The sequence below is a fragment of the Somniosus microcephalus genome, unplaced genomic scaffold, assembly GCF_052327205.1.
Source record: "Somniosus microcephalus isolate GS21.2 unplaced genomic scaffold, FLI_Smic_1.0 unresolved_chr4, whole genome shotgun sequence".
In the NCBI taxonomy this organism is placed as follows: domain Eukaryota; kingdom Metazoa; phylum Chordata; class Chondrichthyes; order Squaliformes; family Somniosidae; genus Somniosus; species Somniosus microcephalus.
In genome coordinates, this window is record NW_028225182.1 from 48,784,353 (window position 1) to 48,799,633 (window position 15,281).

Consider the following 15,281-nt stretch of genomic DNA (forward strand, 5'->3'; position numbering starts at 1 on the left):
CTTCCACCCTAACCACGTTAAAGAAGCCATCCCCTATGGACAAGCCCTGCGAATACACAGGATCTGCTCAGACGAGGAGGAACGCGATGGACACCTACAGACACTGAAAGACGCCCTTGTAAGAACGGGATATGACGCTCGACTCGTCGATCGACAGTTCCGACGGGCCACAGCGAAAAATCGCATAGACCTCCTCAGAAGACAAACACGGGACACAACCAACAGAGTACCCTTCGTCGTCCAGTACTTCCCCGGAGCGGAGAAACTACGCCATGTTCTTCGCAGCCTTCAACATGTCATCGATGACGACGAACACCTCGCTAAGGCCATCCCCACGCCTCCACTACTCGCTTTCAAACAGCCGCCTAACCTCAAACAGACCATCGTTCGCAGCAAATTACCCAGCCTTCAGGAGAACAGCGACCACGACACCACACAACCCTGCCACAGCAACCTCTGCAAGACATGCCAGATCATCAACACAGATACCATCATCACACGTGAGGACACCACCCACCAGGTACATGGTACATACTCATGTGACTCGGCCAACGTTGTCTACCTCATATGTTGCAGGAAAGGATGCCCCGGAGCATGGTACATCGGCGAGACCATGCAGACACTGCGACAACGGATGAACGGACACCGCGCAACAATCACCAGGCAGGAGTGTTCCCTCCCAGTCGGGGAACACTTCAGCAGTCAAGGAGATTCAGCCTCCGATCTTTGGGTAAGCATTCTCCAAGGTGGCCTTCGAGACACACGACAACGCAAAATCGTCGAGCAGAAACTGATAGCCAAGTTCCGCACCCATGAGGATGGCCTAAACCGAGATCTTGGGTTCATGTCACGCTACATGTAACCCCACCTGATGCAGGGTCATCCAGACTCGAGTCGACATTGGCTTGTTCTCTCTACACAGATGCGGCCGGACCTGCTGTGATTTCCAGCCAAAAAAAATGTTTTTGTCTGTTTTTTTGTTTTTCATACAGACCCCAGCATCTGCAATATTGGACCCCTTGTGACCCCACCTCATTGTTCTTTGATGTAATGTTTCCCTGACTGACCTGTTTGGACACCATTCACACCTTTGACTGCTGTGATTATCTCTCTGCCGAGGTGTGATAAATGGCAGTTGGAAAGGTTACCTGTAAATATCTGACATGATTCTCTGACTATATAAGCTGTATCTTTATGCATTTCTCCACTTCACCTGAAGAAGGAGCAGCGCTCCGAAAGCTTGTGATTTCAAATAAAGCTGTTGGACTATAACCTGGTGTTGTGTGACTTCTTACAACTGTTAGAACTGAGGAAGGACAGATTCTCAGGAGGAACCACCGTTCCCTCCTAAAAACACAAGAGACTATCCAAGAGCAAGTCGATGACAATGCCGCAACTGAATCTTGTCACTCACCACCAGAACAATCTAACACAAACACACATACAGGCTCTCATGAAAACACATCAGACTTACCCGTGCTGAGAAGATCCACACGTGAAGTAAAAAAGCCTGATAGACTTAATCTTTGAGTACAAAGAAAACCATGATAAAAGAATGAAAAGCTTCGAGTTCATAAAGTAAAGCTTTGAAAATGTATTGACTGTTGTGAAGATGTTTATGTCGTTATGATTGATTGATATTGATTGATACTCATTTTGTTTAACCTCAAAGAAAGGGGGATGTAATGATCAGTAACATGTCATCCTAGAATGGTACACTAGGTGGAGCTGTATGTATATAAGAGTGGGCTACCCACGATGCACTAGGTTACCCACAAGGTAGTAGTCAAGATGGATGCCTGCACACGATGTCCACATGGCTGAATAAAGTGACTAGCTCAAGCTAGCTGTTCATAATGATAATGTTTATTTATTTATGAACATAACACTTCTGACTCAGAGGCGAGTGTGCTATGTTTCTATGTTTCTATGTTTCTATGTACTGCCCCTCCAACAATGCGGCGCTCCCTCAGTACTGCCCCTCCGACAGTGCGGTGCTCCCTCAGCACTGCCCCTCCGACAGTGCGGCTCTCCCTCAGTACTGTCCCTCCGACAGTGCGGCTCTCCCTCAGTATTGCCCCTCTGACAGTGCAGCGCTCCCTCAGTACTGCCCCTCCGACAGGGCGGCGCTCCCTCTGTATTGCCCCTCCGACAGTGCAGCACTCCCTCAGTACAGCACCTCCGACAGTGCAGCACTCCCTCAGTACTGCACTGGAGTGTCAGCCTAGCTCTGCAGTGGGATTTGAACCCACAACCTTCTGACTCAGAGGTGAGTGTGCTACCCATTGAGCCACAGCTGACACTGAAGGGGAAAAAATTTGAGCCCCTCGCAAAATGATCTTCACTAGTCTCAGAAAAATAATGAGAGGATGCAGATCGCAATACACCTTTGTGACAAAGATTGGACACAGATCGCCAACAAATCACTGATGTTACTCTTAGTGGTGCTATTAGTGGATATTATCTATATATATAAAACGGTCCGTCTTTCCGTCTGTCTTTCCGTCTTTCCGTCTGTCTTTCCGTCTGTCTGTCCGGCTATACAATCAAAAGTTATAGAGCGTACCTACACATATGTTATATCAAAAGAAAGCTTATCATTAGGGGACTCACATAGGTGTATTTACTTTTTAGTCAGACAAAAATTGTTCCGACAGTATACAAAAAAGTTTCAAAAAATGGCAACATTCCGCTCATTAGCGTTGAGTGACGTGATGGTTGACCAATCGTACAGGAGGTTAACCTGATGGTTGACCAATCGGTGCATCACAGGGGGCATTTCATTGCATGTGTGGGCGGGCCTAATCCTTCTGAGCTGAGGTGAGTGGCCGCCATCTTGATTCCTAACTCTTCATTTATTTTTCCCACTTTCTGCGTGTTTATTTTCAAATACAGATTTCCAGGAGAAAAAAAAGTTGCTTTTAAAACACAATTAAATTGTTTTTTAAAAAAGTTAATTAATTTGTAAATATTTTCTCTAAACTAATTAATTTTCCTACCTTTCACCATTTTTGCAGGCCTCGAAGCCTCAGCCTCTCCTCCCCAGCCACGCCCGAGCTAGGCACCTCCTGTCCCGCTCAACAAGCGGCCCGCAATCGCCGCTATCTTTGTAAAGGTTGGCGGGGCGGGTCTGAGCCGCGCGTAGCCACAACCGCCATCTTTGTAAAGGCTGGTGGGGCGGCACGGAGCTCCGTGGAGCCATCGCCAGCGCTGGGCTCGGGTGCTTTGTGGCCTGCGGCCGAACGGCGGCTGCGGAGCTCGGGCTGCCCGGGGCGCTGTGCTCAGCTGGGCCATGTCAGTGCGGGTGCCCGAGGCCCCAGGGCCTAGCCTTCTCCAACCGCCGCCGGCAGCGCAACTCTCAACACTGGCAGAGGGGGGAGGGTCTGCTGGCTCCCCCTCCCTTTCCCCCCCCTTTCCCCCCTCCCTTTCCCCCCTTCCCCCCTCCCCCCTCCTTCCCCCCTCCTTCCCCCACCCTTCCCCCTCCTTCCCCCACACCCCCTTCACACACCCTTCCCACCCCCCTTTCCCCCCCACACACCCCCTTCCCCCCCACACCCCTTCCCACCCTCCATTCCCCCCTTCCCTCTCCCCTCCCCCCTTCCTCCCCTTTTCCCCCCTTCCTCCCCCTCCCCCTTCCCTTCCCCCCTCTTCCCCCCTCCCCCTTCCCCTTCCCCTTTCCCTTCCCTCCCATATTCCCCCCATTCCCCCCCAATCCCCCTCCCACACCCCCCTCCCAGCTCCCCCTTCCCCCCACCCCTTTCCCCCACACCCCTTTCCCCCACCCCTTTCCTCCACCCCTTTCCCCTTTCTCTCCTTCCCTCTCTCTCTCCTTCCCTCCCTGTCTCTCTCTCTCCTTCCCTCTGTCTCTGTCTCTCTCTCCCTCTCTCTCTCCCTCTCTCTCTCTGTCTCTCTCTCCCTCTCTCTCTTCCCCGTCTCTCTCTCTTCCCCAGTCTCTCTCTCTCCCCCCCAGTCTCTCTCTCTCTCTCCCCCCCCAGTCTCTCTCTCTCTCCCCCAGTCTCTCTCTCTCTCCCCCCAGTCTCTCTCTCTCTCCCCCCGTCTCTCTCTCTCTCCCCCAGTCTCTCTCTCTCTCTCCCCAGTCTCTCTCTCTCTCCCCAGTCTCTCTCTCTCTCTTCCCCAGTCTCTCGCTCTCTCTTCCCCCCAGTCTTTCTCTCTCTCTCTCTTCCCCCAGTCTTTCTCTCTCTCTCTCCTTCTCCCTCTCTCTCTCTCCTTCTCCCCCCTCTCTCCTTCCCCCTTTCTCTCTCTCTCCTTCCCCCCTCTCTCTCCTTCCCCCTTTCTCTCTCTCCCCTTCCCCCTCTCTCTCTCTCTCCCTTCTCCCTTTCTCTCTCTCTCCTTCCCCCTCTCTTTCCCTTTCTCTCTCCTTCCCACATAGACAGACAGACAAACTCATTTATATATATTAAAATTATTTGTACTTTTCATAACAACATGCCCTCAAAAAACCCTCGGCACCGCCGGGCACTCCAGCTATTACTTTATGTAATAGGGGTCAGAGGAAGGACATGTGAACACATTAAGCAATTGTGTAGCAACATCACTGGCAGAAGTCTCTGGATTTATTTAAGCCCGTCCTGGGACAATATTTATCCTCAATCAGCAACACTAAAGCAGATTTTTATTTGATAACGTTCGGGGTGTTTTACTACGTTAAAGTGGCTTGAAAATACAAGTTGTTGTATACATGTAAGTTGTTGTAGTTGTTGTATTAATGTAAGTTGTTATTGTATTGGTGAAGTTGTTGTATAAATGTGAGTTGTTGTAGTTGTTGTTGTATTGATGTAAGTTGTTGTTGTATCCGTGAATTGTTGTATAAATGTGAGTTGTTGTAGTTGTTGTATTGTGTAAGTTGTTGTTGTATCAGTGAAGTTGTTGTATAACTGTAAGTTGTTGTTGTATTTGTGTAAGTTGTTGTTGTATCGGTGGCGTTTTTTGTATAAATGTAAGTTGTTGTTGTTGAATTGGTGTAGTTGTTGTTGTCTCGGTGCAAGCGGTTGGTGTTTTAGTGCAAGTTGCAGTTGTTCTCTTTCTCCTATTTTTATTCTGCAATACTGATTTCTAACCAGCAGAGGGCGAGGGTGCAGCTTATGGACAATGGGAGGGTTCAAGCTGCGACATTTTAAGCACACAAACACGTGAGGTACATTTTGAAGTGTGTCAGCTGTGGTTCTGTGTGTCTCACCTCTGAGTCAGAAGGTTGTGGGTTCATGGTCCCAGTCCAGAGACTCGAGCACAAAAATCCAGGTCGACACTCCAGTGCAGTACTGAGGGAGTGCCGCACTGTCGGAGGGGCAGTACTGAGGGAGCGCCGCACTGTCGGAGGGGCAGTACTGAGGGAGCGCCGCACTGTCGGAGGGGCAGAACTGAGGGAGCGCCGCACTGTCGGAGGGGCAGTACTGAGGGAGCGCCGCACTGTCGGAGGGGCAGTACTGAGGGAGCGCCGCACTGTCGGAGGGACAGTACTGAGGGAGCGCCGCACTGTCGGAGGGGCGGTACTGAGGGAGTGCCGCACTGTCGGAGGGGCGGTACTGAGGGAGCGCCGCACTGTCGGAGGGGCGGTACTGAGGGAGTGCCGCACTGTCGGAGGGGCGGTACTGAGGGAGCGCCGCACTGTCGGAGGGGCGGTACTGAGGGAGCGCCGCACTGTCGGAGGGCGGTGCTGAGGAGAGCGGCACTGTCGGAGGGGTGGTACTGAGGGAGCACCGCACTGTCGGAGGGGCGGTGCTGAGGGAGCGCCGCACTGTCGGAGGGGCAGTACTGAGGGAGCGCCGCACTGTCGGAGAGGCTGTACTGAGGGAGCGCCGCACTGTCGGAGGGGCAGTACTGAGGGAGCGCCGCACTGTCGGAGGGGCAGTACTGAGGAGCGCCGCACTGTCGGAGGGGCACTGCTGAGGGAGAGCCGCACTGTCGGAGGGGCAGTACTGAGGGAGCGCCGCACTGTCGGAGGGGCAGTACTGAGGGAGCGCCGCATTGTCGGAGGGGCAGTACTGAGGGAGCGCCGCACTGTCGGAGGGGCAGTACTGAGTGAGTGCCGCACTGTCGGAGGGGCAGTACTGAGGGAGCGCCGCACTGTCGGAGGGGCGGTACTGAGGGAGTGCCTCACTGTCGGAGGGGTGGTACTGAGGGAGCACTGCACTGTCGGAGGGGCAGTACTGAGGGAGCACTGCACTGTCGGAGGGGCGCTACTGAGGGAGTGCCGCACTGTCGGAGGGGCGGTCCTGAGGGAGTCCTGCACTGTCAGAGGGGCAGTACTGAGGGAGCACCGCACTGTCGGAGGGGCAGTACTGAAGGAGCACCGCACTGTCGGAGGGGCAGTACTGAGGGAGCGCCGCACTGTCGGAGGGGCGGTACTGAGGGAGCACAGCACTAGAGGGACACCCTTCGGGATAATCTTTTTTATTTGATTTGTTAAAGAAAGACTTGCATTTATACAGCGCCTTTCACGACCACCGGACGTCTCAAAGCGCTTTCCAGCCAATGAAGTACTTTTTTGATATGTAGTCACTGTTGTAGGAACAGAGGAACAGGAGGAGGCCATTCAGCCCCTCGAGCCTGCTCCACCATTCAATGAGATCGTGGCTGATCTGTGACCTAACTCCATCTACCCGCCTTTGCCCCATATCCCTCAATACCTTTGGTAATAGAAAGCTATCAATCTCCGATTTAAAATTAACAATTGACCCAGCATCAATTGCTGTTTGCGGAGGAGAGTTCCAAACTTCGACCACCCTTTGTGTGTAGAAGTGTTTCCTAACTTCACTCCTGAAAGGTCCGACTCTAATTTTTAGACTCTGCCCCCTAGTCCGAGACTCCCCAACCAGCGGAAATAGTTTCTGTTCTTCTTTCTGCCAGCGTATTTCACACTTCATCTAGAACCATCCTTTGTCTCTTTACCTGTCCTATTACCATCTCGTCTCGCCTTGAATATCTCTCAATGTCTCTTCACCTCTCACTGACCTTCCCTTTTGTTCTTTCATCCCCTCCCCCATTTCCCAGCCCCCAAACTTGCTTTTTCATCTGTTTCATTTCCTGCTTTTTTCTCAGTTCTGACGAAGGGTCCCAGACCTGAAACGTTAACTCTGTTTCTCTCTCCACGGATGTTGCCTGGCCTGCTGAGTTTTTCCAGCGTTTTCTGTTGTTATTTCGGATTTCCAGCATCCGCAGTAAGTATTTTGCTATCGTGGCAATAGATTCGCTCTCTCTACCCTATCCATTCCCTTAATAGCTGGAAAGCTTCGATCAGGGCACCCCCTTAACCCTCTAAGTTCTAGGGAATACAACCCTAGTTTGTGTAATCTCTGCTCGTAACTCAACCCTTGGAGTCCGGGTAATGTAGGAAATGTGGCAGCCAACTTGCGCACAGCAAGCTCCCACAAGCAGCAGTGCGATAATGACCGGATCATCTGTTTTTTTTTTAGTGATGTCGATTAAGGGATAAATATCCCTCGGAGGTCGAACTCCAAACCATCGTCAACACCTTCACCGAAGCGTACGAGAGCATGGGCCTTACTCTAATCATCCGTAAGACAAAGGTCCTCTACCAACCTGCCCCCGCCACACAGTACTGCCCCCCGATTATCAAAATCCACGACAAGGCCTTGGACAATGTGGACCACTTTCCATACCTCGGGAGCCTACTGTCAACAAGGGCAGACGTCGACGACGAAGTCCAACACCGCCTTCAGTGTGCCAGTGCAGCCTTCGGTCGCCTGAGGAAGAGAGTGTTTGAAGACCAGGACCTCAAGCCCGGCACTAAACACCATAGAGCACATATACCAGAAACGCTGTTTACGGAGGTCACGGACCTTCATCAAAGACCCTACCCACCCCAGCCACAGTCTGTTCACCCTCCTGCCATCTGGGAGATGTTACAGATGCATTCGCACCCGTACGACCAGATTTAGGAACAGCTTCTTTCCCAGGGCTGTCATCCTACTGAACTCCACAAATAAACCCTAAAGCCTGCACATCTGCCAATGCACTTTATTATGGTTATGTTTATGTTAATGTATTACAAGCCAAATGAATGTTGAATGTTTAAATGTCTTAATCTAAATGTACACTCTCGGGAGCCGCAAGCCTACATTTCATTGTACTGCACTTGTGCACTAACAATGACAATATGATTATGATTAAGCTCATGGTCTACAGAGCAGCAGCGATACCCGCCCTGCTGTATGCCTCAGAGACATGGACCATGTACAGCAGGCACCTCAAAGCACTGGAGAGGTACCACCAACGCTGCCTCCGCAAGACCCTGCCAATCCATTGGCAGGATAGGCGCACCAACGTCAGTGTTCTCGCTCAGGCCAACATCCCCAGCATCGAAGCTTTGACCGCGCTCAATCAGCTCCGATGGACGGGTCACATTGCCCGCATGCCCGATACGAGACTCCCAAAACAAGCGCTCTACTCGGAGCTCCGGCACGGCAAGAGAGCCCCAGGTGGGCAGAGGAAACGCTTCAAGGACACCCTCAAAGCCTCCTTGAAAAAACATCCCCACCGACACCTGGGAATCCCTGGCCCAAGACTGCACAAAGTGGAGGAGAAACATCCGGGAAGGCGCCGAACACCTCGAGTCTCTCCGCCGGGAGCAAGCGGAAGCAAGGAGCGTGCGTCAACCCAAGCACCCCACCCACCCGCCCCTTCAACCACCGTCTGCCCCACCTGTGACAGAGACTGCAGGTCCCGCATTGGACTCATCCGTCACCTGAGAACTCATTCTTAGTGTGGAAGCAAGTCATCCTCGGTTCCGAGGGACTGCCTAAGAGAAGAAATATCAGACTGAGGACAAGGCCAAGCTCAGTTTCCTTTTAAAAGCTTTTGTTAAAGTTACAGTTTTATTGGTTGTGCTTCCTTTTATTATTGGTGATGGAAAGAGGTGCAAAAAAAAAAGCAGCAATGTGGTCTTCCCAACACAGTGGGGCGCTGTGGCGCCCAGCAGCATCACATTTAGTTGAACCGGGCCCATCCTGCGGCACCTGCAGCTCTCGTCGGCGAGGCCCCACTCCAGCGGGCCTGGATCTGGTTGCTAGGGGAGACGGGGCCCAGTTGCCAGGGGAGACGGGGCGTAGTTGCTAGGAGAAACCCTCATCCTTTTCACTGGCATTTCCCACCCACTCTCCCCTCCTCCCTCATTCTTTTAATTCAGCAATTATTATTCTTTTGCAAAGCACAAATCCAGCAGAATTAATGTCCATTTGATGCATTCATTATATTAGAAGTAAGGTTTCATGATAATATTGCTGAGTGAGCAGAGACTAAATGACAATTGGAGCAAAACTAGTAATAGATCATTAATTATACATTTTTGGACAAATTGCAATAGAAATAAACAAAGCTAGCATCGAAAAAGGCACAGACAATTTAAAAACTGCAATTTGAAAATTGTTTTCAGTATATGATTCTCTTTCAAACTGAAATATATATATTTTTTTTCCTCCGACAGTTCTTAATTTTCCACCTTACCCCCACAGGCTGCATTGCAATTTGTCGGGAACGATTAACATGAGCTCAACAACAGAGGTATGTGATTTTTATGATCGCTGTGATGCTGTGTTTGTAGCTGATAATTTAACATCTTGTTTTCTCTCTCTGGTGTTCTCCCAAAGGTTCTGCATTTATACAGCACCGTTCACAACCTCAGGAGGTCCCAATTTACAGCTAACTAAGCACTTTTTGAAGCGTTGCTGTTGTAATGTCGGAAAGGCGGCAGCCAATTTGCACACAGCAAGCTCCCACAACGTGCAATGAGATAAATGACCAGATCATCTCATTTAGTGATGTTGGTTGAGGGATAAATATTGGCCAGCACACTGGGGAGAACTCCCCTGCTCTTCTTCGAAATAGTGCCATGGGACCGTGAGTTTGAAACAGTGCCAGTCGTGGCTCAGTGGATAGCACCCTCGCCTCGGAGCCAGAAGGTTGTAGGTTCAAGTCCCACTTTAGAGACTTGAGCACAAAAAGCTAGGCTGACACACGCAGTGCGGTACTGAGGGAGTGCCGCACTGTCGGAGGGGCAGTACTGAGGGAGCGCCGCACTGTCGGAGGGGCAGTACTGAGTGAGAGCCGCACTGTCGGAGGGGCAGTACTGAGTGAGAGCCGCACTGTCGGAGGGGCAGTACTGAGGGAGTACCGCACTGTCGGAGGGGCAGTACTGAGGGAGCGCCGCACTGTGCGAGGGGCAGTACTGAGGGAGCGCTGCACTGTCGGAGGGGCAGTACTGAGGGAGCGCCGCACTGTCGGAGGGGCAGTACTGAGGGAGTGCCGCACTGTCGGAGGGGCAGTACTGAGTGAGAGCCGCACTGTCGGAGGGGCAGTACTGAGGGAGCGCCGCACTGTCGGAGGGGCAGTACTGAGGGAGCGCCGCACTGTCGGAGGGGCAGTACTGAGGGAGTGCCGCACTGTCGGAGGGGCAGTACTGAGGGAGCGCCGCACTGTCGGAGGGGCAGTACTGAGTGAGAGCCGCACTGTCGGAGGGGCAGTACTGAGGGAGCGCGGCACTGTCGGAGGGGCAGTACTGAGGGAGCGCCGCACTGTCGGAGGGGCAGTACTGAGGGAGCGCCGCACTGTCGGAGGGGCAGTACTGAGGGAGCGCCGCACTGTCGGAGGGGCAGTACTGAGGGAGCGCCGCACTGTCGGAGGGGCAGTACTGAGGGAGCGCCGCACTGTCGGAGGGGCAGTACTGAGGGAGCGCCGCACTGTCGGAGGGGCAGTACTGAGGGGGCGCCGCACTGTCGGAGGGGCAGTACTGAGGGGGCGCCGCACTGTCGGAGGGGCAGTACTGAGGGAGCGCCGCACTGTCGGAGGGGCAGTATTGAGGGAGCGCCGCACTGTCGGAGGGGCCGTCTTTCGGATGAGACGTTAAACCGAGGCTGTCTGCCCCCTCAGGTGGACGTAGAAGATCCTATGGCACTATTTCGAGGAAGAGCAGGGAAGCTATCCCTGGTGCCCTAGCCAATATTTATCCCTCAACATCACTGAAAAAAACCAGATTATCAGGTCATTGTCACAGTGCTGATTGTAGGAGCTTGCTGTGCGCAAATTGGCTGCCGCGTTTCCCACATTACAACAGTGACTACATTTTAAATAAGTACTTCATTGGTTGTAAAGTGCTTTGGGACAACCTGTGGCAGTGAAAGGCGCTATAGAAATGCAAGTCTTGCTTTCCTTGTACGTCCACCTGAGAGGGCAGATGGGGCCTTGGTTTAACATCTCATCTGAAAGGCGGCACCTCCGACAGTGCAGCACCCGCCCCAGTACTGCTGAATGAAGCCTATTATAACACCCCTATTGCCACCCAGCTGAGACCAGCTAGCTTGGCACACAACAGGGCAAGGAAGCATTGTGCTCTGTATGGCTTGGGGATGGAGACTTTGGGCTGGATTTTGCCAGTGAGTCGCTTTTGGAGGCGGGACTCCCACTTGTCGGGTTTCAGTCCCGCCCCCATTGACTTCTGGCCAACCCGCGCTATTTTCCCTTGATTGACCTTGTTAAGCCCGCCCAGCGGGCTCAGCAGGCCAATTAAGGGGAAGCCGGTTGCAGAGAACGTCAGCGTACGACGTTTCATCTGTCAAAGATTCTCTGTAGTTTGATGAGTTCTTGAATTCAAGACCTCATCAAACCTCTCTCTTTTGCAGAAATTAGATGGTTGCTGCATTGGAGAATGCAGCGGCCATCTGTCACCTCTACCGCGGAGGTGCGAAACTCTCCGCATACCCACCGATTGAAGCCTGCAGGAAGAAACAAAGTTAAACTTTTTCTAACACTGTCCACTTACCTCACATACTCGCCTCTCCACACTTGCACCCATCACTTACCTTCACAGCGCACTTTTGCACCCCTCCGACCCCCGCAGACCCACTGCTCGCCTCGGTGACCCTGGCGGGGTTTCGCAGCCTTCGGGAAGCCCGCGCTTGTGTGGGCAAAATGGGGCTAATCCTCTTATCTGCCTGTTAACTACTTGTTAACAGGCAGTTAAGTGGCTGTCATCCCCTTCCCGCCTCCCAGGAGACGGGACCCGGCGCGGATCGGCGACCCGCCTCCTGGCAAGATGGCACGGAGGCGGGTTGGGAGCGGGATAGGCACCCGCCCCCCCAGATTCTGCCATTTTCCCGGCAGTCCCGCCTCCCCAGGACTGGCAAGATCGGGCCCCTGAGCTCCGTGGAGGATGTCCAGTTGGAATTCCAGGGTTGTCGCTGCTCAATTGCCTGCTGTTCCACTCCCAAAGTTAATAGGTTGTAATCCTATTAATTAGATTCCTATGCATTGTTTCTAGGACAAGACAAAGGAACTGAAGAAGCTTCAGGAGTTTCTCGGAGACTTGGTGGTCCTGGGATCGCTGCAGGTAAGGGGGGCGGTCGGGAGAAAGAAAGAATTTTCATTTCTCCAGCACTTTTCACAGCCTCGGATCGTCCTAAATCGCTTTACAGCCAATAAAGTGCTTTTTTTAAGTGTAGTCGCTGTTGTAATGTTGAATATAAGAACATGGGAAATAGGCCGTATGGTCCCTTGAACCTGCTCTGCCTTTCAATAAGCTCATGGCTGATCGTCCTAGGAAATATGGCAGCCAATTTGCGCACAGCAAGCTCCCACAAACAGCAATGTAATAATGACCAGATCATCTGTTTTAGCGATGTTGATTGAGGGATAAATATTGGCCCCAGGACACTGGGGAGAACACCCCAGCTTTTCTTTGAAAAAGTGCCATGGGATCTTTTACGTCCACCTGAGAGAGCAGACGGGGCCTCGGTTTAACGTCGCATCCGAAAGACGGCACCTCCGACAGTGCGGCGCTCCCTCAGTACTGCCCCTCCCACAGTGCGGCGCTCCCTCAGTACTGCCCCTCCGACAGTGCGGCACTCCCTCAGTACTGCCCCTCCGACAGTGCGGTAATCCCTCAGTACTGCCCCTCCGACAGTGCAGCGCTCCCTCAGTACTGCCCCTCCGACAGTGCGGCGCTCCCTCAGTACTGACCCTCTGACAATGCGGCGCTCCCTCAGTACTGCCCCTCCGACAGTGCGGTGCTCCCTCAGCACTGCCCCTCCGACAGTGCGGCACTCCCTCAGTACTGCCCCTCTGACAGTGCAGCACGCCCTCAGTACTGCCCCTCCGACAGTGCGGTGCTCCCTCAGTACTGCCCCTCCGACAGTGCAGCACTCACTCAGTACTGCCCCTCCGACAGTGCGGCACTCCCTCAGTACTGCCCCTCCGACAGTGCGGCGCTCCCTCAGCACTGCCCTGGGAGTGTCAGCCTCGATTTTGTGCTCAAGTCTCTGGAGTGGGGACCCACAAACCTTCTGACTCAGAGGCGAGGCTGCTGTCAGACCTTACAGTCCAGGTGCGACAGAGAGCTAATGTTGTGGAAAATCGCGGGCCTGCCCAGCCATTCCAGTGACGGCTGCCATGTTTTCTCCTGATCTCTCCCTCAGGGTTTCCGCTACTTCCAGCCATGGCTGCGGGGCCGCGAGGAGCTGCTGCTAACCGTGGTGAACGAGGATGTGGTAAGTGACATAAGAAAACTACTAGGCACTTGGTCTAAGCGGTAAACAAAGCTTCAATCAACTGTTTTACAACATGGAGGTCTAGTTGTGTCCTTCACTAGTTCCTGTTAAGAATGTCCTGCACAAGCTGGGCCCGTGCCCGAGTATTTATACTCTCCCTGGACAGCACCACCCGCAGGCTGCTCATGTCAGTAAGTAGCCCTGCAGCCTTGGCACGGCGTAGAAGTCCTATTCTTCTCACTGAGCTTCAGGAGCATTCCCTAGTGGGCAAAGGTGCCGGTGTAGAATGAGACCGTACAAAGCAGAAGGTCCCAAGTTTAATTGCTGGCCTGTGCTGTGCTCGCTGATCTCGGCCGCAGTAGCCGTTGGGATTCCACAATTAACGACAGTGTCCTTGGGCTAAGCTGGTGGGGGGAAACACAGCCAGGAAAATCCTCATCATTGTTTTCAAATCCCTCCATGGCCTCGCCCTTCCCTACCTCTGTAACCTCCTCCAGCCCTACAACCACCCCCCCCCCACCCGAGATCTCTGCGCTCCTCCGATTCTGCCCTTTTGCGAATTCCAGATTATAATCGCTCCACTATTGGTGGCTGTGCCTTCAGCTGCCTGGGCCCTAAGCTCTGGAATTCCCTCCCTAAACCTCTCCGCCTCTCTCTGCTCCTTTAAGACTCTCCTTAAATTCTACCTCTTTGACCAAGTTTTTGGTCACCTGCCCTAATATCACCTTATGTGGCTGGGTGTCACATTTTGTTTGATAATCGCTCCTGTGAAGCGTCTTGGGGGGATGTTTCACTATGCTATATAAATGCAAGGTGATGTTGTTCTTGTTGTAGGATATCTGCCCCTGATGACTACTCGGTGGCCCCCGGTCGATAAGTAATTGTGGGTGGACATTGGGTGAGAACGATTGAGCCCATTTGGAAGAACTAGATGTTCAGTGGGTTAGATTCTGGCCTTGGACCTGGGTTCAAGTCCAAAACCCAGACTGATGGGATGGAAGTGCAGCGTGCTTGGGAGGAACAGGTGACTTTGGACCTATGGTTACCAAAGCTCTCCACCGCTATCTAATTGATAGAGGTTGATCACCACGATGAGTCGACAACTCCATTATCGTTGTATCCCACGACTACCAGGATGGTAGAAGGTGAATCAGATGGACCTAGGTCTGTTTTTTCCTAATGAACTGTTGGGACTCTGTCTGCTAGCTGTAAGGGTTGGATGTGAAATGTATTTCAGCAGTTTCTCACTGACCTAAACAGTGTTTTATACCAATTAGAAGGTTATGCTGATAGGGTCAGCAACATAGAAACATAGAAGATAGGAGCAGGAGTAGGCCATTCGGCCCCTTGAGCCTGCTCCGCCATTTAATGAGATCATGGCTGATCATCCAAATTCAGTACCCTGTCCCTGCTTTCTCCCCATATCCCTTGAGACTCAAGAAATATATCCCTTCTTGAATATATTTAATGAATTGGCCTCAACTGCCCTGTGTGGCAGAAATTCCACAGGTTCACCACTCTCTGGGTGAAGAAATTCCACCTCATCTCAGTCCTAAATGGCTTACCCCTTAGACTGTGACCTCTGGTTCTGGACTCCTCCGCCATCGGGAACATCCTTCCAGCATCTAGTCTGTCTAGTCCTGTTAGAATTTTTATAAGTTTCAATGAGATCCCCTCTCATTCTTCTAAACTCTAGCGAATATAAGCCCAATCAACCCAATCTCTCCTCATATGTCATTCCTGCCATCCCAGGTATCAGTCTGG

General features: G+C 52.4%; 1 protein-coding gene across 1 annotated transcript in view; it reads left to right on the forward strand.

Annotated features, from left to right (window-relative positions):
* Positions 1-8,915: 8,915 nt before the first annotated feature.
* Positions 8,916-15,281, forward strand: part of LOC147091052 (uncharacterized) — a 30,956-nt gene continuing 24,590 nt past the window's right edge. Inside the window, exons 1-4 of the mRNA XM_085977503.1 lie at positions 8,916-9,238; positions 9,492-9,540; positions 12,293-12,361; positions 13,446-13,517. Of these exons, the coding sequence (XP_085833629.1) occupies positions 9,523-9,540; positions 12,293-12,361; positions 13,446-13,517 (159 nt within the window). The 5' untranslated portion in view covers positions 8,916-9,238; positions 9,492-9,522. The remainder of the gene's footprint in view (positions 9,239-9,491; positions 9,541-12,292; positions 12,362-13,445; positions 13,518-15,281) is intronic.